This window comes from Telmatherina bonti (assembly GCF_933228915.1).
Source record: "Telmatherina bonti genome assembly, chromosome: 17".
Lineage (NCBI taxonomy): Eukaryota > Metazoa > Chordata > Actinopteri > Atheriniformes > Telmatherinidae > Telmatherina > Telmatherina bonti.
In genome coordinates this window covers 24,755,808-24,778,801 of record NC_136615.1, presented here as the reverse complement: position 1 = coordinate 24,778,801, position 22,994 = coordinate 24,755,808, and the positions used below count along the sequence as shown (strand labels likewise).

Below are 22,994 nucleotides of genomic sequence, written 5' to 3'. Positions count from 1 at the left end.
GAACTAATGCTGCCATCATTTGGAAACATTTGCCAGATATAGTAATGCTGAACACATTCTGGGTAATTACACACATGCTTGGTTGCATGGGAGTATTTATGTTCATCAGTATTTGGGAAGTATATAAACAGCTTTAATTTTTGACAAGTTAATACAACTTCAACTTGCTTCATAAATATGCATGATAAAGACAGCACCTTATGATGACAGCATCCTACCCCAATGAAGACTCCCTGAGGAAGGCTTATGTTAGACATTTCCAGACTGCAGATAAAAAACATCACGGGGCTTCAGCAGTTTGAGAAAATGACGCCGCTCAGAAACCTTCGCATGTGTCTCAATGGCCAAATATGATGGAGACTGGAGAGTGCATTTAATATAACACCAAACTCCTACATTATTTCCTGTAACATAACACTATCAAAACCATGACAATCTCATTTACTTTATCAAGCAGCAATGTTGTGCGAGCCTCGGGAAAACTGTGATGTTTCTCCCCACCTGGGAACAACATCTTTGCCGTCAGAGATGTAAATGTGTGAGGAGAAACTGTGGCATGCCCTAAAACCAACTCCGTCTGGAGTCACAGTTTTCTTAACACACTAAGTCATATTGCCATAAGTGTTCACATCAGTCTATAAGGCAAGCTGTTAGTGTGCTTGACAAAATGGAGGTGAATAAAGCCAGCTTCAAATATCCACTTTCTATAGTTTTGAGCTGCCGCAACAAGTGGAGTGATCAAGATCTGCTTATGGCCTTTTACTCACTAAGGTTTTTATTGCACTTTATGGAAATAGTGGCAGGTAATGTGTAATATATATTAAAAAATAAAAAATCACTTCACCTAGGTGCTTTTTTTCCCTACTGTCACTGTCTGCTACTCATGTCCATCTTCCTGAAAGCAAGCGCTGCAGCTTTAGCTGAAATTCTGCAGTGGATATTCAGCAAACTTTCTCAGCCGAGTTCGGTTCAGACCCTGCAGCTAATTCTTAAAAGGAAAAACCACAAATAAGTACAATGCTGCCGTTTATTTCTGCAAAAAAGCAGACCCCGTCTCATATTAGGGCCAGACCTTATGAGATTGCCATTGCAGATTGTTACAGAGAAGCAGCAGAGTTTCTCATTCACACACGTGCCTCACGCGCTCGGTAGCAGTCAGATTAATGGAAAGCAGCGCGTGTTTGAGATGAGCTTTAGTTTTCTCCCAGTGACAGTTCTCATTGTTAGTTTAAGCTTCAGCTCCCTCCAATCCAAAGGCGAACCCTCCAACCTTCCTCTTATCCACTCTTCATTTCCACAGCCTGCATGTAGCTACAGCAGAACACTCCACTTCCTCTAATGGTTTCAACCTCTGTTCCCATCACTACTACAACTACTTTCTCCATCCACCCACAGCAGAACATCCTACTTACATGTGAAATGTGATGCTAAGCCAAAAAAAGAGTGACTTATGAGAGTTATAGTGCATTGTCCGAAGCAATGACAGCTAATTCAGGACCCGGTCCAGCCCTCTGGTTTCCTCATGACTGTGTCATTTATACTAGCCTCAGTACATCAGCCATCCATGTAATTACTTCACAGGGTTTTCTGTGCTTCTTCGCCTGCTGCTCCACAATCTCCCTTGCTTCCCCTTTGCCATCTAAGTTTATTACCCATGGCTCAGAGTACAGTTGTGTCAGCATTTTCCCCTGACCACAGCTCTGTCTCTGTATACCGCCTCTCAGCATCCTCCTATTCCATATAATCACATTGAGAACATCATATTCAGCTGAAGGCTGTGATCTGTTAGGGGGCAGCTTCCTCACCAGTCATCTCTTAGCCATCTGCAGCAGGAATTTTCTCCTTTTTTCATGTATGATTTAAGCTTCACTTCAGGATTTTTGCATCGCCTTCTACTCTCAGTGAAGTAAACTCTAGCCTGCACAGGTCAGACACCATTTCAGTACGGAGTGCGCACATGACTTTCAAATTTTCTAGCAAAGTGATCCATGTAACATATAGGTCAAGAGAGCATTTGCAAATATTTGGACTTTGAAACACTTACCATGCACATACACACAGCATCTTCTCTGATTTACAACACTGTTTTTTCTCAACTTTTACAAACAGCACTGGAGTGCGATGATTTTCTTCGTTTCTTTGCAAAATTACATAAAAATTTAAAAATATAACATTTTATAAGACTAGGGGAAAGATTTAGGGAAAGGAAAGACATTAAATTCTGGGCCAGATTAGCATAATTTCAATTATGATAGCAAAATACTGGATCGGCTGCTGGAGGATGCACTCTTGTGGCTTGTACAAACATAAAAGTAAAGGGTTTATCTTTTGGAAATGAGAAAGATGCCACTGTTATACCTGCTAACTTCGACCTTCAGCTCTGTGTTTTTTTAGAGAATCGAACCAGCAAAGACTTTATGCAAACATTCATAACTACAGCATATTAATCTGTGAGTTTCTGCGTGAATATCTAAAATGAAGAGCAATTGATAGCTTTGGTGGATAGAGTTATTTTGCATATTGATCATCTTCATTCACAGAGTGGCATCTCTATAAAAACATGCTGCTTTTTCTGAACCATTCAAAGGCTCTTTCACATCTGTTAAAACTTCACTCTCAATTAGCCATGAGTAAGAAGTTTCCCTCCTTTCCTGTTTGTTTCTCACATTCTCGCCTTTTAGTACAGCTATGACCTCAATCTGACTCATTTTACTTTCAATGAAGCCAACAATACGACTTAGATATTTCCTTTCAGTCAATTGAAGGGAATGAGTTGTGGTCTTTAATTGCTCTCCTCTAACTCTACTTTTTGTCCGCTTCCAATAATTACTGTCCTCCTCTTTTCATACTCGTCCTTCTCTAAATCCTCACAGCCATCCTCTTCCTTCTTCCTCACTTTCTCATGACCTTTTCTTCACATATACATTTACACTCATCCTACCTTGAGGAAGGTGTCCAGTGATCCGTTCTCCATGTATTCAGTGATGATCATAACAGGCTTGCCTAAGAATGAAGCAAAAAGGAAGATTTATTTTAAACGTGACTTGATCTAAAAAAGTTTAGCCATAGGTTTTATGAAAAGTGGGTATGAAAACATTTTTCCTCTTTTAAAAAAAAAAAATGTGTGACATTATGTGGATATTTAAAACTGGTAAATCAGACCTATATAACTAAATGCATTACATTTACAGCCAGATGTATTCCCTTGATCAAGATCACAACTTCAGATTATTGGGTATTGTCATAGTATGAAGTAAATCTAGGTTTACTATACTTGCAAGATTTACCATGATATAATATCTTTATTGGAAAAAAAAAACTTGAAAAATAGCTAAAACAAGTGGAAATTTTGATTGTCGACGCCTTTTGGGAGGCGCTGAGTAGTGCATCAATTCTATTTGCCAACTTTACACTTATAAGTATGGCAATACCTGTCTAACAAGGCAAGTTTATTTGTATAGCACTTTTCATGTACAAGACAAATTCAAAGTGCTTCACATGAAACATTAAAAGCATTACAGATGGTGTAAAGAAAAAAAAAAAAAAAAAAGCATAAAAGACATCACAAAGAGCAAAACATATTAAAATCATAAATTATATTAAAACAATTAAGAGCAAAATATATTAAAAGTTGCTGTGCACGTTTCATGCATCGGCGCATGAGAAAAGAAATGATTTTAACCTGGATTTAAAAGTATCTACATTTGGTGGGAGTTTAATCTCCACTGACAGTTTGTTCCACTTGTTGGCAGCGTAACAGCTAAATGCTGCTTCTCCATGTTTAGTCTGGACTCTGGTCTGGACTAGATTATCTGAGTCTTTGGATCAAAGAGCTCTGCTTGGTTTATATTCTCTAAAAATATCACAGATGTATTCTGATCCTAAACCATTCTGAGATTTTTTACACCATTTTAACTGCATAAAGAAAACATCTTGCGCATTTACTCCTATTCTGAATAAAAACTGACCCTGGTATCAGAGCATTTTTAAAGGCTTACCATAATTTGGTTAAGTAGTTATGGGACTTTTCAGAGTAAAAAGAATGAACTATTAGACGCCATTATTTCATGGTTACAGTAATAACTTAACTAATTAGTTCCTGCAATGCTTTATATTTAAAATTGTCTTACCAAATTCCTAAAAATAGATTAAATAGGATATTCAATCAAAATTAAATGCAAAACTGCTCTAACACCATTTCTCTCCATGACAAATAAGTCACCATAAAGCCAACAATAAGGTAGAAATGTCAAACTCTTCCATATGACTTTTTCCTACAGTCTAAGCCAGTTTGAGTGTGGCTCAAACTTATTCCTTAATAACTGCAGATTACTTCATATTTAAATGAACCTCAACCTGACAGGTTTAGTACTTCTGAATAATACTGTAGACAAACAATTAGCCTTAATACTTCCCAGCAGATGAACAAACTTTCTGAATAAATTGCCTTTATTTAGCATTCTTACATGAAATTAAATAAAATAAAAAATAATTTAATAATCCCAGTAAGGAAATTTGATCATTTTTTGTTTGACCCTTAAAAAATGATCAAATTAGTTAATTTTGTTTTAAATGCGAGGTCTTTATTTTTTCCATTTAACAAAAAATAAAATTATAACATTTTTATGGATATTTACCATTTATTACCAAGTTATGCGTAAAATGTTTTATAGTGTAACTTTTTGCTTTCTGCTGTGCATTAAGGGGCAGAAGACACAGATAAGATTGTGTATCACAGTATTTAGTTTTTACAAAGCAAAGTTTTTACCATAAAGTGATGCCCAATGTCTCTGAAACTTTATGTCATATATGTCACACTGGGTTCTTATGGGTTAACTGTTGATATATATATATAGATCTATATATTTTTTTTTTTTAAAAACAATTTTTCTAAACAATTAGATTCTTTTCATTTAAATTTGGGAATCCAACAGGTTGCAGTAGTGGGCTAAACGAGTGTTTTGCCTCAGGCCAAAAGCATGTTGATCACTTACTCTTTGTGACCACCCCCTCCAGACGGATGATGTTTGGATGGTTAAACTGGCCCATGATTGAAGCCTCCCACAGGAAGTCACGTCTCTGCTGCTCTGTGTAGCCTGCTTTCAGGGTCTTTATGGCAACTTGGATCTCTCCTTTTCCAGGCAGCCTCAAGGGTCCACTGCACACCTCACCAAACTCCCCTGAAGATTAAAAAATAGAAAAAAAGAACACAGGGAGTTTGAGTGTGGCTTCAACAGTTCAACCAACCTTGACATGAAGAAAAAAAGTCAAACAGTTAATCAATCCCAGCCTTATTTCAACTTGGCTCACAACATACACAACCAGGCAAAGGTTTTAACATACCTTCCCATTAAATTCGATAGGAAACTTTTAACTGGTTGTGTATTGCTGAACTGCTACGAGATGATTTTACATAAAACAGGTTTTTTTGTTCCATTTAAAGTAATTGGAATTTATTTCATTTGTTTAGTGTGCTCAGTGAATGTAACGCTCTCCCTGCTGCATAGCTGGAGTGCACAGGCTTCGCCTTTATATGATGCACCCATACAAGCTACAATACAAGCCTGCAAGTTGTGAATTTAACAAAATACATCACATTAAGAGGTTAATGATATGCAGCATGACAGGATTAAACCTCGCTTATATTCTTCTTAAATGCTTTTTTTTTTTTTTTTTTTTTTTTTAAATAGAGTACTGGCTTGATATGAACCTTTTTTCAGGACAATAAACATGTTCAATTTAGTGACTCAGAATAAGATAAGACGTCCTATGAACGTTGTTATTTATCAGTCTCAGTCTGTGTGGAAGGAGAATCCAGGCGTTTCCAAGCTACTGCACATATATGGTAACAAGCACAGTCATTTTACTCACCTGCACCGATGATCCTTTCAATAGAGATGAATGAGACGTCGATCTCCTGTGCAAATTCATGCACCGCCTGGTTAGGATCCTCATAAGTGAGGGGATCAATGTACGTACGCACTCCAGGGAATTTGACTGCATAGACAACACACACAACATCATTGCCATTGAGAAGTCATTTAGCAAACTGACATTTAGCTCGGCTTCTATTCACAGTATATTCCAAAGACAATGCACACTTAAATCCATGCATAAGACAATGGCTACGGTTACATGGTGTTTTTTAATTAGGAATTAATAATTCGGAATTAAATCATTTGGAATTAACGTATTCTCCTACGAGTTTACATGAAAATAATAATTCCGAATGAAAGTTTACTAGAAACACGTCCTCACTTAATTCCTCTTTAGAGCGGAGGGTTGGGAAGGGTTCTGATTGGACAAGAGTGCATTTGACCTATGACGTATCCCGGATATAAACAAAGTTGGCTCCCTGCTACTCATCCTTTCAGTTGTAACTTGGTAAAAACTACATAATAAGTACCAGTTTCGCCACTATTTGCTCAACACTAGCATACTACTTGACTTTTTGCTGAAACTGAAATGGAGACAAAAGATAGACCACCGAACACGCGAGGCAGAACAACGTGGGGACAGAACAAGGTAACGAGCATGCGCAGAATAAAGGTTTACATGACAGAGGAATTAAATAGTTCAGAATTAAAATGCGAATAAACCAGCCACTTACATCGGAATCAAGTTTAATAGAAATTTGCATTAGGAATTAAGTGTTTACATGGTCATTTTTCATGAGTTTAAAGCGGGTTTAACTTTTATTCGTAATTAAATATGAATTAAAGCTCCCATGTAAATGCACAGAATAACATAGTGGTCACATTTTGAGATTTTAAAGGTAATTTCACTGTAGTTGGTGGCGTCAAAATTACAGCTAATTTGCAACTATGAGTGTTGGCACTTGGCTGAGCTATGTAATTTGCATTTTAACATGCATAATCTGTTGGCTTGGGAGAAGAGTTTGGTACTGGAGGCTTTCGGTCGATGCAACTGACAAACAAACCCAATTACATGCAAACGGGCTTTGGCTGCATGCAAGTTAGACATCCTCTTGACAGCAAAACAGCCAGATTGCCTTGGCTGAGGAAGATTTAACTTTTGATAAGCTTTTAAATGTATATTATCTCAATTTAAACAATGACCACCTCAAGAAGTCTTGGCCTGTATATATATGACTTGGAGATTAACTGGGTACACATCACAAGCTTTGAAAACAGTTTGCACACCCACCACAATTATCATTATGTTATCGTTGCATCTTTCTTGCATTGAATGCTAAAACCTTTATCCTTACAGTTACGTACAATGAATCAGTTTTCACTTTCAAGGCACAAACTAGTACACCTGAATATTGGACATACCAATACAAGGTATCTTCTCCTGGAACCAATGTACTCATTACAGTTTGCTCAGAGGCAAACAGATGGATAGCAGGGTGCAAAGCTATAACTGTGGACAAATATATTAACCTGTCACAGCCTATAAAGCAGCATTGCTTTATGTGTTCTCTACTGACATGGCTGCCAGTCAGAAAATAGCTACTGGCACACACCACTGTCAGTCATACTGGTAGCACGCATCCATGTTTATAGAAATAAATAAACTCACAAAGACATGACCACTATCTGAACCCAGAACATGCAGTTTACACTTGCGTTGAACTTGTGTCTGTGCAGACATGCAAACATACACACACATTGTACATAAGAAACAGAATTTATAAAAGGAATTTGGGCTTTTTTGACTTACTGTGACCATTGTGAAAATGCATCTTTTCCTCCTCAGGATCCTGCTTTGCTTTGCTGTAGCCACATCTCCTAGAGAAAGAAAATACATCGGCATCAGCGGGGTGCTTCAGCACTGATAAACCTGATTTAGTGTCAATATGTGTCTCATTAACCTACATATAGAGAATAAGTCAGTGAGAACATCATGACAAGGGACTTTAAAAATTAATAAATGAACTCTTCCTTAAAAGGAAGAAAAATGTGGCCGACAAACAGATGTTTCAGCACATCGCTTGTAATAAGTCCTAATGGAAATATTTTTTTTTTCTAAATAATTACTTTGGGAGAAACTGGCATAAAGTACATTGAAGTAAATATGTGCAAACAATCAGAAAAAAATAGTCCAAATAGTCCAAAAATAGCCAAGTCAGAAAAACGCTCACCCTGGTGAACACAGGGCAGATTCCCCCTTGGATCAAAGTGCACAATAAGCTTTTTTATTTCTTCACAGAGTCTCCTAACCCACATTTCAAGCACTTCAAAAATGCTGCTGAAAAAGCTTAAACCAACAAGGCTTTTAGACGTAAGCAAAGGACAGCAATTTTCAAATTATATTTCATTTTGAAATATGCCAGCTTCAACAAAAATAATAGCTGTTGGGGAGAAAATAGACTGAAAAAGCTGTATACTATAAAAAAAAACAAACAAAAAAAAAAACCAAAAAAAAAAAAAAACCAAAGAAAGAAATCAATATTTTGATGAGGATAATCACATTATTTTTGGATTTTGTCCAGCTATGTTAAAACATCTGTGTATGCCTGTTTGCAGTATCTTTGTGGATGTGCATGCATGTGTGTATGTCTGCGTATCTGAGCTCCAAAAGCTTTCGTATGTCAATATTTAGACAAATGGCATTAGAGATAATACAGCTAACAAATTAAATGGGACGATTGATTTTAAATGTGATCCTATGTGCAAACACCATCGCATTACATGACAAAGAACAAACATAGATTTTCTTTATTTGAAGGATAAATGAACAGATTTACTTGATTTTTAATTCGGCCAAATGTTTTATTGGGATTCTTTTCTTTTTTTTTTTGTAGTTCAAAACAAATACACATAACACACAAACACATAAGCACACATACAGGGAACCTGTCCAAGTTTTTCCCCATCACACCACTATGTTATCAGCCAGGATTGGCTACAAGGGTTTGCAGTTGACAGCTAGAAATTTGGAGGGAGGGGAGTCTGTGTGCCTCAGCCGGAGGGTCTTTAGTTTGCTGGATGCATTGAGTCAAGGGGTCGGCGCATGTTTAATTCCCAGCTGGCCCTCCAACATCATGCAGGCGTATAAACTCCTGCGTACATCTGTGCATATATGACATCATCTTCACATGTGTGTGGGATGTGCATGTGCATGCATGTGTAGTTTGGAGAGTCATGCATGAAGAAGGGTGATGGGGGAGTGGTGCAGTGGTTGGAGGGGGATGTGCTGCCCGTGTCCCAAATCCATCACCAGAAACTGTGGCATTCCTCTCCTCCCCCTCACAAAACCCTGAGTATCTCGATCTGTATGCAGCCGAAGTCAGCTCTGTGTTTTACTCAATATTTTAATGCTTGAATAGTAACAATTCAGACAATAGATGTACAAAACAAGACAACAGCAGCCCTATTATAAAACAGTTGGTCATGGATCAAAAGTATTGGTAAAATAACCACTTTGGGGCAAAACAGAGATGAATACAGAAAATACAACTACAGAAATGTTCAATCACAGAAATGTGATTAGATTATAAAGAAAGTCAGATATGAACAATTTATTATGCTTCAGTTTTAACTATAATTCTTTAATAAATATTTAAAAAATAGCCTATTATTTGCTATTTAACTTATTTATGGGATTTTTAATTTAATTTATATTTCATCATATTTATTTTACACATTTTATGAAGGAAGACGGTATAAAAAATAATGAAGGAAAATCCATTTAAAAAGATATTTTGTATATACAAAAACAATGAAAAAAAATACAAGTAAAATATAAAAAGTATTTTTGTTTTCAAAAAATGCAATAAAGATAAACAATCAGGATGAGTTTAAGGGATTTGTGTAAAAAAAACGGGAAGAGGTTCAATACATTTGACAGTGATTAGGGGATGTCTGCTTTCTGTAACAGCCAAGAAAATTGTTTATATTGTGGGGCAAGGTTAATTTATATATGCTAATATAATCTGAGTGCAGTGTATAAAATGTGGCAACAGCAACTGTATGCCATCAGATAAAGATTGTCTGCTGACTTGTATATCAAGCCTGCAGTTGTAACTTAAAATGTAACCACTTAATCCATCACAAAACTGACTTGAAGCTATCTAATCCCATGATGCTGCTCAACACCACAGACATATCTGGAGCAGAAACTAGATTTGATATTTAAAATGTACCTTTGTAGGCAAAAGGTCAGCAGAAAATAAAGGGAAGTCCTCAGATTAAACTGCAGACTATAAAAGAGTGCCATCAACTGAAAAGTTAAGTCAGTGTGCAGCTGCTTTCATTTTTAGTTCAACTGATGGCTTTAGGCTACAAAACATTGGACTCCAACAGACTTTCCATAGTGAAAACTTCTCATTAAATAAAAAAATACTTCTGAATGCAATGAGTTCTGATCTGTTAGCAACTTTTTCTTTTACAATATAAAAAATATGCTTCAAAGAGAGGTGTGTAAGTGTGACAGATTCTACTGACCTGCTCGGAGATTGAAAGTGTAAAAAAAAAAAGTAATGGAGGCATACCAGTTTTAAGTCACTATGAACTTATATCACATGTGTAAACTTACATTAATATTTTTTAGCTGCTTAGCTTTAGCTTAGATAATTTTTTCATTGCAAATATGGCTTATTCAGTTAGCTTCACAAACCAAAATGCATCGCACTTGCATAGAATGGGGAACAACTGCTTCCCATTTAATCCCACCAAAAGGTTCAAAATTGAAAAAATAGGCCATATCTCCAGAAAGAGCTGAAAAATGTTGCCCCTTTCTATGGCTAGATGGCATCTTCAGTTGTGTTACATCTTCAATCAAACACAATTGAGAGGCAAAGGGACAGGAGGGGAGGGGAGAGTGGGGGTCTATACACGGTTTGTGAGGAAACAGAAATTTTAAAACTCCATATGGATCTGATGCGGAAGCCTTCATAGCTGGTGATGCAGAGTGATTTACAAAGAAAATATGGAACAAGTCAAAATGCTTTTTCAGTTCTCATAAAGTACCTTCTCAGCTATTATCTACCTCTGAGTCTGGAGGAGAATATTTGCCACCTGACAGTAAAGACTGGTCATCTAGCAACAGTGAAAGCGATGCTTCTGTTAGAAATTAAGATGCATCCGTCCACAAAAATAACATAACTGACGCAGCACACCAGGGAGATGAAACTGAGTGTTCATATAATCAAGGTTGGGAAGGCAGAATTATAATTTTAAGGAGACTTTCTGAACAGAGTAGAGACAGCTGGGGTGGAATATATAATACTAAAAAAATCTATAGGAGCAGCATAGGTCCAAATTGCCCAATAAATATTGATGATGAAGGCTGGTTCTATTTGAAAAATGAGAAAGTGCATCACAGGTGAATCAGACTTTGGTGAAAACTAAACCCACTCATGATTTATTCATTTTGAGAGGAACAGAAACCATAGTTTGACTGCCAACATGTGATGCCGAGATACAAAATTAGATTACCTCCATCAAAAACTGGTTTGGATTCACATTTTCTTACTTCTTTACAGTATGCTTTAACATTATATAATATTTGCTTTTAAAAACACAGGCGCTTAAAAGGCAGATATGACTAACAGGGATAGTCATACCTAGCTAACCAAGTTAGCTAGGTGTGGTGTTCTGTCTCCACAAAGATAAAAAACAAGATGCTAATGGCTTTGTAAAGCTCCATAAACCAACAAATCAACTTCAATGTTCACAGTAAAGTTTTAAAAAGCAAATTTAAAAAAGGGAAGTTTTAGTTTCCAATTCAGATTAATCAGTGGTTTTATGAATTGTGTGAATATCTTAGCTGCATAGCTTTAGCTTAGCTTAACGTTTCATAGCTGATATGACCCATTACCTTTGCTTCAATTCTTAAAATGCATCCCACTTGTCAGTAGTAATATCACAGCCAATAACAGAATCAAAATGAATGGATTTGACCAGTCTTTGACAGTTTTTACTTATTCTAAAGAGAAATTCAACTACTTAACCTTTAGTTTGACTTTAGTTCAATATTATGTTCTAAAAATAATCCACTACAACATTATGCATGCATATCATCAGTGTAGTACATACGAATTAACTTTATTACGCCAATTAAACTACACATTTTGCAGTATTGGATCACATTTGAAATTAGTATGCAGACATATACATTGCTGTTGTTACTTTCAAACAAGCTGTCCGCTCACCGGATAAAGATGTGCTTGGGAATATGCTATATATCTACATGTGCTTACACCTGCAAACAAATCAATACATACATTCTCCCCCAGCTTTTATTTCATTCTCTTCAGGTGTGCATTTATGCCTTACCGTCCGCTGAGCAGGAATCCTGCAACCACTGCCAGAAGAACCAGAGCCAGCGTGATGGCCACCGCTATTATTGAAGCTTGAGCACGCTCACTTGTGGCGGTTACTGCCAAAGAAAGGATGTGGGATTAGACACACACTGTAAGCACACAAAACCACATTATTCTATTGTTGATTGTCATGCTCCCTCTGGTTTACTCACAGTAAGGGCTGGTCTGGAATTCAAAACGTCGGCTAAACGCACCGTAGCCTGCTGAGGTCCTGGCTCGTACCTGTAACATTATCATTATGAAAACATCACAAACAGCCCTGTGATGCTTTACTTATTCATAGGCGTCACACGTGAATTTAATTCTTTTCTGTGAAATTGATTAAAATAAGACTACTTTTGCCATGCTTGCAAAGTGAATATATTTCCCTTTTTGCCATCGTATTACTAATTTCTTCCACATTCTTTTCTTCTTACCTGGAAAATGTAAACAGATGAAGGCTTCAGGCCTTCCACCACCATCTCAGTGTCCTTGGATTTTATTATAGTGTAACTGGAGTCCTGCTCCTGTTGTAAGGGAAACAAAGAAACGATTAATCTAATTTATTCAAATGCTCTACTTACATAACTATGGCTCTAATATACACTATTCTGTATATTAGATTGAGGACTAAATATTAAAATATGAGTTTAAATGTTCATTTCTGCTTCTTCACCTGTGCATTTATGTGGTTTAACTTCCTGTGGAATATTTGAGTGCAAGTGTGTGTAATTGAACGTGTGTGAGGATGGGTTTCCTGCCTGTAACCGCATCAGGTTTAAACATAGCTATATGTCCCCTCCATTAAGACCAAGGCCATTAGCTAACCACTGACCACAAACTACTTTGATCTCCTGTGGACATTTATTCTGACCTTCCAAGAAAAGAAAGCAACTGAGGAGCAAGAGGTGAAAAGGGAAAAGGAAGAAGGGAATGATCGGAATACAAGCATCAAACTGCTGTGCCAATGTAATCCAAACCAAAAAACACAAACTTTATATTCAGCTACTGTAAATGGTAATACATAAAAGATGTGCAGCTCAAGGCTGGAGCAGAGGGGAGGCGATGCCGGAGTTAGATTAGTTTTTTTTTCTTAAAAGTTAATAGACAATGGTAAACCTAACTGTGTTTTTATTCAGAAAAGAAATAAAATGCAAACACATTCAGGCAAAAATATTCAGCTGCAAACTGGAATCTATGAGGATAACACTGCAGAGAAAAATACCGTCCAACCACAAAGAAACACATTTTTTTGTATACTAAACAGTGGGCGACCCTTGCTTTGTGATGCGTTTTCATCTGTGAAATGATGCTGTTCAAAACTCTGTTCATCTGCATTTAGATGAACAAGTTATACACACAAAACATGATCAAATTTGAGTTAACACTGTACATACACACTGTTCTTATTACATCATATTCATGAAGACATTCATCATAATGTTATTAATACTGTATTATACTGGATGCATTTGAAAGTGACAAAAAAAAAACTTTCAAAAAATAACTAACTAACAAAACATATTAAGTGTTTTAATTTAAAGGATTATCAATGTGTTATTAAAAAATACACAAATACCCAAGCATAAGATGACTTTCACAATAAATGGCTCTGAGAGACTTCACATCTTTAGGTTCAGAGGCTACTGGCAGCAGGCAAAAGTCTGTGGACACAAGCACCAAAAACAAAGAAAAAAAAAAAAAGATAATTTATTTAATTTTACCTTTTCAAAATACTTGATCTCATACTCGAGGATGATGCCGTTAGGCCGATCAGGCTCTGCCCATGAGAGAGCAATGCTGCTCTTCCCTGTATGTCCTTTCCTGACCACGCTTACTGGGGAGGGTGCTGCGCACACAAGAAAACGAAGGATGAAAAGACACACCACTAGCATAGTTCCAGGTACAAACATCAGTTAGCATCATAGTGCCAACATAACTGTATAGCAACTTAATAAGAGAGCAGCCACTGCTTCTCCATTTGCAAAGATTAAAATCAACAGTGCTTCTGTAATATCCTAAAAAAAAAAAAAAAAAAAAAAAAGGTGATTACTCATGAAAGAACTGGTGCTAATGTTGTCAAATCTGTTCCTCTGTTATTAACACCTCCACCTCCTTTGATGTTTACACAGAGGTAATAATGTAAATGTTGTGCCTGCCTGTTAAAAGACTAAACTAAATATGACACCACAAAGAGTACATAATTGTTTGAAAGCTGGTGGTGAGAGAAAATAAGTTCCTCTGATAGAATTTATACAAAACACAGTTTGATAAGTCATTTCTGGTAAGAGAAGTTATTTTTAAGTTTCCATAAAATTAAAAAACCTGCGAGTTTGTTTTTTTCCTGCTTGAGTTGGAACAAACAAACAAACAAACAAAAAACAACAACTTTTAAAGATGCTGCAACAAAAACCATACATGCATCTGTAATCTGACAAAAAGATTCCGCAGTGTCAATGAAACAACTCGCTACCTAACAGATGGATCTGTTGGGCATGAAAGCAGATCATTAGAAGAGGCTGAGCATCATTGTACCAATTTTGTCACCTTGGAAACCATTTTTCATGAAGTAAACCAACAAACTAAAATTTCTCTTTACCTTAAGTTATTTTAAATAAAAAGTTTTGTAGTTTTTAGTTCTTTTCTTTAAAAAAGTGTTGTTTTTTTTTGTTTTGTTTTTTTAAGAAAACTATTGTCTCAGTTTCAAAGCAAAGTGAGTTGTGTGAGTTTGCATCGAACACATAGCCGTATTGTTGTAACCTGAACTGTTGAGCCGACTCTCAGAGGGACAGTTGGAGAGTCTGACATATAAAGAGCTTTTAACCAGGCAAAATGCTCCCTCAGGCAACATCCTGATAGTATACGAGTGTGTATGTGTGCATTTTGTATGTGTGTGCAGAAACTAGTGAGTGTCTACACCAAATGCTAAACACCGTTTAGGTTTCAATAGCCTCAGCAGAACTCCACAGGGGATAAATCATTGCTACAAACACGGTAACTGTATCCTGAGTGGATGGTTGCACAGAAGTGTTATCTGCAACATCTTAAAAGCCTGAAACCAGAGACCAAAATCACACACACACACACACACACACACACACACACACACACACACACACACTTTCAATGCTTAAGCACTATGAAGTTTGGGAGTTAATAATGTGAAAGGGCTTATTTTTCCAGGAGCTTTATGTGTAACAATAGACCAAAATCTAAGTTTAAATCCTCCCAAAATGGAGGCAGTTTTCCATGCAATATTTAAGTCAACGGTTTCAATAGCGACTGTCATACAAGCGAGTACGGACTGCAAAGGCAGTAAATACAAACTTATTGTTTTACAAATATAGAACTAATTTGACATTTTGCATGTAAGAAATGATTGTGAACTGGATCATAATTAGTTATTTAAAAAAAAAAAAGAAAAAAAAAAGAAAAAAGAAAAGGATTTGTCTAATCCACTGATTTGTTTTCTACTAATAAACAAAAACAGTGAATACAAATTTGCAAAATGCAGACTATACAATCTATAAACTTGCTAGCTGCTGGGTTTTATTTTTCATTATATTTTTATTTGAATGGCTCAACTATTGCCTGAAAGGTAAAAAAAAAAAAAAAAAAAAAAAAAAAAAAAAAAAAAAAATCTAAATTTATTTGTTGGAAATTATATTTATTGAGATATGATATTCATGAGTGCAAATTTCCTTATTTTCCTTTCGATTTAAAATTACTACAAAAATAATCATATGCTTTTAAAAATGTAAAAAAAATTTTTTTTAACTTATTTTATTCATCTTTTGGACAAACCAAATAGTTTGACCCTGAAAATGTGTGAATAAGCTCAAACATCCACGCTGTTTTTTCTCTTTAGGCTTGTCCCTCCAAAGGGGTCGCCACAGCGAATCAAGGGTGACTTGGCACATGTTTTATGCCAGATGCCCTTCCAGATGCAACCCTCTGGATTTATCTGGTCTTGGGAATGGCCCTCAGAGAACAATCGTGTCCCCATTGGGGCAGCAGCAGCAGCGTAAGTGGGCAGGACTCAAACCACAGACTATTAAGGTCACAAGACACCTACCACCTGAGCCACTGTCACCCCATGTTCAAACTTCCACATCTCTTCCTTTTTTGCAAAATATCACTATATTTTTTCCCTTTAATGCAGAAGTGTTTCTTCTTCTTTCCCATTTAAAAACAATAAATGTCAATCAGAGACAGATATTAAGATCAATTAATTCCCACTTTTCTTGCTTAGTTTTCTTGCTTTGTTGCCAACTCTTCCAAGTGAAAGATGAACATCTCTGAACTTCATGCAATGTTGAGCTCAGCGACTACATAAATGAGGGATCATGACTGAATTAGGTGATGGGGGAGCTGGATAGGTTGATACAGAGGGAAGAGAGGAAAAAGAAAAAAATCAAAGACAAGCAGGTGGGAAAACAAAAAGAAAAAAGTGACAAAATATCACAGACAAAGTGGGAGTGAGACATGTTGAAAAAACGTTGACAGATCCCCAGCAACACTTTTATTTTAGCAACAGTGTAATGACACTTCCTTGTTTAAACACTTCCACTGACATCTACTAATGAGCACCGACTGTATGGTGATGCAGAACATACATGGACACAAATGCCTTCTGATGTGCTATTAACACCCTCTTTGTGTTTGCTAACAGAATAATACTTCTAAGAAATTTTTTCACAAAGAAAAAGCTTGGAAAAAAGTAAGAAATCACTTCAGTGGCTGCATGCGGACCCTCTAGTATAACAACTGTGGCCTCAGATAAGCACAACATTATCAGAGTGCTGAACATAAGCCTCTCAGACTACTATCTGTCTGCACCATCACCAAAATCAATATGGACCTTCAACTATCTGGTTTATTATCCTATAACTACCCTCAGAGAATGGCACAAAGATAGATTGAAAGGCAGGATGAAAGAAAGATGTGAGACAGAGATGCCTTTATTAAGACTTCCAAGTTAACCTTTTGCTTGCCTGCTGGCTTTAACACCACTCCCTGCTGGACTCAGCAAGACATCACTTGCAGAAAACTGATCACTTGCATATTGGGGTGGCATAGAATTTCATAGAAGTTGTTAAACAGTGTAAAAGGTTTAAAAACACTTAACATTGCACCAATTCATCCCTGCATATTCAAATTCAGTTAATTTATTTAAATACTGTCAATGTAGAAATATTCAAAGTTGGGGGGGATGCAACCCAGCAACAAAAACGACTGGATGATGGTTGATTCAGATCCATCAGCTTCAGTGGCCTAATTAAATTCAAACTCAGCTTAGATGAAAATCAAAACAGGAAAAGGAAATGATTGAGTGAAAAATTAGTCCACAGCCAAGTGTAAAATGACTCGTGATTATTTCCACATGGTTCGCAGGGAAATTACAAGCTTACAAAACACTGAAAACAATCACAGAATTAACTCGTTTTCTATTACTTGGCCAGAGTAAAGATTACATAAAGTACAAATCAGACCATACAAACATTTATGGGAACTTTAAAGCACTGACCTTGAACTACAACTTCTGTAGCTTTAATTCAACCAATGGCCTTTTTCTTATGTGAACAGCAAGTTAAAAAGAATGAATAAACCATTTTTAATTTACCTTAAAAGCAGAAATGCCACACAATTGTAAAGAGGCAAGAAAAGTGATTAGTTTCAACACAAATATGTTTATTTAATCCAGTAAAATTAAATGTCTATCATTGTATACTTGAGCCGCCTACTTATTGCCATTATGTGCTCCAGCATTCCAAGCTTTTCTCCCTAACAATGCCTGATTTAAGTGTCCTCTCTGCTCCGATTTTAGTGCAGCGCTTTAGGCTCTGTGCACAGTATCTCTTCTCTGTAATCATCCTTTATCACAAGTTCAATTCATTTCACTCTGAGCACAAAAAACAAAGTGCTCCACTAACCTTTCGACTGAATGTACTCCAACAGCAACAGCAAGACACATGACCAGAGGACGAGGCAATGCATTTTCACCAACACAACAACGTAATGCATCACAATTCATTTGATAAATCACCAACACTAGCGAAAACAATTTACGGGACCACTTACGATACAGCGCTCCTACGCTGAACAATGTGGTGAAAAAAACCTGGAATAAAGACCTTAATGCTGAGCTACCATCCTGTGTATTTAATCAAGCTTTGCCAGAATGGTAAGTTTTTATCTCTTACAAAAAGACAATTAGATTTAAAATATTTGAGCCAATGAGAACGATTAATCTGTTAACAGAAGAAGCAGAAAGTATGTTCCCTTTTTTAACAAACAAATTAAGAAACTTTAAAAACCGTAGCGGGGTATCTTTGGCAGAGACAGAAAGATCATATTTATTACAACACCACATCAGGATAATTATCATCTGAGGAACAGGATCTCAGGAGGTGGTTATTTAATCAGTTTTCTTATTTTCTCTTTACGATCTACGACTAATATCACAAACTGATATACCAGGAAGAAGAGCGGCGACTTTTTCCCACTTCTCTTCATTCATCTGACATGTAGTCCCACCCGACATGCTTCCTTTTTACATCCTCTTGCTATGTGACCTTTTCTTTCCCTATAACAACCTCCCAATCATCGTCCCCACTACCTCCACCCTGTTGTTCTGTCCCTCGTTTTTCTAACTTCTCCCTAGCTTTTCACTTCTCTCCATCCGCTCCTCTCGAGTACCAACACTTTATTATTCAGCAGGGCTTCACAGAGATACTGTGAAATCACCTATTTCACGGATCCCTTATCGTGTGTGACACTTCCCACACATCAAACAGGAGATCCTCTGAGTCTTCCACTCTCTTTGTGATGGACCGGGCCACGTTCTCGCCCCCATCTCATAGGAATTTAGTCTCAGTTGCTTGTTTCAACCTCTTTACCCAAAGCAGAAACACAGTCAAGAACTACAATCACACATGCAAAACATAAAAGTCAAAATGCAAATTGTTACAGTGATGATCAAGGTGTTCCCTTGTTAATTACAAATGTGACATAGTAGCAGAGATGACATACATCTTCCAAGACATTGCTTTTACTATTTTCCTTGCTATTTCGGTAAGTCAGCTGCCACAAAGGTCTCCAGTTGCTCATGTTTTCGCTTTGTTGATTGTGAATTTTTTAAATTTATCCAATAGTGGTTGAAAATAAATGAACACTGTGGTTACCTTTCCAATATCGACAAATATTGAATGATCACTTTTTTTTTGTCATTAAAAATGCCGAAGACAAAATGTCTTCAGGTCAGCAAACAGATAACATAATTCCAGTTAAATAACTCATGTTTGAAAAGGGTGTTCTGTTTCACGAACAGTACTTGGCTCATCTTTAAAATGTAATTCACTAGGGGCTGTACAAACACATCATACTGCTTCATAATCAGAGATTTAACAGAAAAACAATGAGCTGAGTCACTCAACAGGACTCAGCAACTTGATATAAACACAGACATTTTTGGAAGCAAAACAAGTGCATGGCTGACTGAGAAGACAGGATAAAATGACAGAAAGACGTCAACAGAGCAAGTGATAAGATATGAGTTAATATATGACTGACTTTTGTTGGCTGGAGATAGCTCGGAGAAGAGACAGGATGCGAGATGGATGCTAAATTAGTCTTCGTTAGGAGGTGCCAAAGTGTGAAAATATGTCAAGCTTTACAGCACAACTAACTTCGTTGATTTAGAGATAGTTTAAATAGTTTTAGTAGTTTTACAATTGTAGTTACAATTTAGTAGTTAGTAGTTTTAATAGTTTTAATAGATAGTAAGTACAATGATATTCAATTAAAAACACGAGACAAGCCGTCAACATGAAGACGTGCACTATAATTTTTCAAACCAGAAGGTAATAAATGCCAAGTTTCACTTGATAACACAGATTTACATAATAAAAATCCTAATTTTTCACAGCTATCCACATCCTCTATGGTATGCAACCACAACACAGGACAATATGAGACCGCGGTTTTGTGATAGTATTATTTCTTAATGTAGGAGGTGCAGGTTTTTTTGCATGTGTCTTTAATGAATACATTATTTAAAGCACCTTAATATGCTGTGACAAATAAAATGGCCTGTAATACATAACATTACAGCTCTCAGGCCTTCTGTATAGCTTTCAAAATATCTCAATTCAATATTAATCCTGGTGAGTCGGCCAACTAGCCTTGTTGGTGTCTATTGCTAATGTAGTTGTGCGAGTTTACTGTATAATAACTAAAATCAACACAATACGAAACCAGTTATTGGGCTTATTTATGGAACAACAAACATTTAGGCTCATGTATACGACATATACCTGCAGTAGTCTGTGCCTCACCCAACCAATGCTAAAAAGCAGCACAATTTATCTCTGACTGCTGCCATGTGTAATCTAACATAATCCCAAATCTCCATTTGGTCTAGTGACTTGCTAATCCAGTCCCAACTCCAATAAACTGAATTCGACTTTTTTAGTCTGGTGTAATCCACTCAGTCTGCTGACAGCCATAGTGACCAAACAGTTAGAGGACTGTCAGCAGTCTTGACTGTAAAACAGCCATCTGCCTCCACCTCCCTATCTTTCCATCTCCCTGTGCTTTCCCTCAACACATGCTGCAACTGCTATCTGCCCTATTACTACATCTACTCCCAGTGAATCTGCTACTAATGCAACCTATTCTTTGAATACCAATGTGCCATCTGTTCAGCAATGTAAAGCAGAAAGAATCCTTCAACACCCCTTTCTTTCCTCAGATGGAAGCCTAGGGGAGGAAAGCTATAATCTCATATTTCTCTTGTTTCATTACACAGTGTGCTACCCATTTCATTACAAGAAAATAAAATAAACTACACGAGCGTATACCTCCTGTAAACACGAAAATGGGATCCCAAAGCAGCTACGAGCCCTCATCTTCATTTCAAAAGTAGAGTCAACAAACATCTCCAGCAGCAATAAACATGTGAAGTAGCTGGACTGTGTCCTTGCCTAATAAGAGCAGGGGGCTCTTATGCTTCAGTCTTATCCTCATATTAAGGTCTTACAGATGTTATTTTTTCACAAAAGAAACAACACTTCCTTGTCAAACATGAACATGTAAACTGACTCATCGTTGTTCATCCCTGCTGACAGGCATGCAGAATAACACCTGCGACCGTACGAGAAAGGCAATACACATAACAGCCTGCAACTCAGCGGCTTTCATTACTCCACGGATTCCTGTAAATCGTGTTGGCGGAACGGTTCACCCCAAATGAGGAGACAAAGCTGCTTTTTCGATTACATATCTGGATTCAGTAGCGAAAAGCAGAAAAAAAAAGCTCTCTGTTGTGCAATGTTCGCTTGTTCACTGTGGGGATGGTGCAAAAGCGAGAATTAATACAGTGACAGATTTGTTGGACAAATACAGTGATAATTTGATCATTTGGTGTCATTGTTATCAAACTAAGCTATTTTTTTGCCTAGAGGCCTATAGAGAGTGAAAGTAAGGAAGAAACAAAAGTCTCTGCAATGACTGGGAACCCTGGGAACAAAAATGAGGCAACTGTGTTTCTGTTTAGAGGACTCAAAATATTTATTACATCCAAACTAACTCGTTTATGCGTGAATGTCAATTGTAATCTTAGCTAGCATCGACACAAAATTTTAGTGAGTCAGAGGATTTTTAATGTGAAATGGGATTTACAGAAGTATTTGGGGGGGGGGGGGGGGGGGCAAGAAACTTGAGGTGTAACATACCTGCCTGATTGGTTGTCACATTAAGTGACACATACTGCTTAGTGTGGTCTTTGGCCGGTTCCGACACCCCATTGACAGCCTCCAGCAGGAAGCTGTAGTTGGTGTGCGACTGCAGGTCAGCCACCATCACCGAGGTGTTTGACAAGCCAACGCGGCGTGGCAGAAAACGTACGTTGGGGCCACACTCCTCCAACCCCCTACCGTCTGGCAACACCCTCCTGCAGATTATATTGTAGCGTACATCCTTCCTACCGCCGGTCTCCATAGGAATGGACCACTCCAAAAAGACACTGGTTTCATTGACATTGGAAATTGCATTACGTGGAGCAGAGGGAGGGCCTAAAACAGATTAAAAAAAATAAAAATAAAAATAAAAAAGACATTTTGCATCCTGATGGAAAAAAAAAAAACAGTAAAAAATAAGCTGTAAAACCACAAAGTCTCACGTGTGCAGGCCATATTAGGAGGGTCAGAATCAATCTTATAGTATCCGTCTTCACAGCTGCAAGCTGTGGCCCCCATCTGTTTGGCCACACTGTGAGGTGGACATTTACTGCAGGCTGTAGACTCCAGCAGCGAGCGATAAAACCCCACTTTGCAGACTGAAAGAGAGGAAAAGCAGAAGTTGCCATGAACAGTCATTAAGAGAAGAGATCAGATAAGAGTACATGTGAAAATAGTCATAGGGAGATAAGTACAAATAAAAATAAATAAATCACAAAGGGACAGCTTTGGTTATTTCCCTTAAAAAAATGAGGTCAGAATGTTTGTAGAACACAAATTTCCTTGGATGGTTGTTTTGAAGCTCCTCATTAGAGGTTTAGAGCGGTTTTAGAGCCTGAAAAGAAAAGGATTTTTTTACTTCTATATTTCTTTTGAAGTTTGATCTCTTCTTATGTTTCTCTAGGGATCATTTCTTTTTCATAAACCCACACAATCTTGTCCTATTATTCATGTTCCATTGTCTTAGTCATAAAGTCAGGCTCTCT

General features: G+C 37.1%; 1 protein-coding gene across 1 annotated transcript in view; it reads right to left on the bottom strand.

The window, feature by feature from the left end:
* Positions 1 to 22,994, bottom strand: part of epha5 (EPH receptor A5) — a gene marked incomplete at both ends in the record, with an annotated part of 64,358 nt that overhangs the window by 9,592 nt on the left and 31,772 nt on the right. The window contains 10 exons of the mRNA XM_079256573.1: positions 2,942 to 3,003; positions 4,995 to 5,180; positions 5,872 to 5,997; positions 7,687 to 7,754; positions 12,246 to 12,348; positions 12,445 to 12,514; positions 12,709 to 12,798; positions 13,996 to 14,120; positions 22,006 to 22,344; positions 22,452 to 22,607. Of these exons, the coding sequence (XP_079112699.1) occupies positions 2,942 to 3,003; positions 4,995 to 5,180; positions 5,872 to 5,997; positions 7,687 to 7,754; positions 12,246 to 12,348; positions 12,445 to 12,514; positions 12,709 to 12,798; positions 13,996 to 14,120; positions 22,006 to 22,344; positions 22,452 to 22,607 (1,325 nt within the window). The remainder of the gene's footprint in view (positions 1 to 2,941; positions 3,004 to 4,994; positions 5,181 to 5,871; positions 5,998 to 7,686; positions 7,755 to 12,245; positions 12,349 to 12,444; positions 12,515 to 12,708; positions 12,799 to 13,995; positions 14,121 to 22,005; positions 22,345 to 22,451; positions 22,608 to 22,994) is intronic.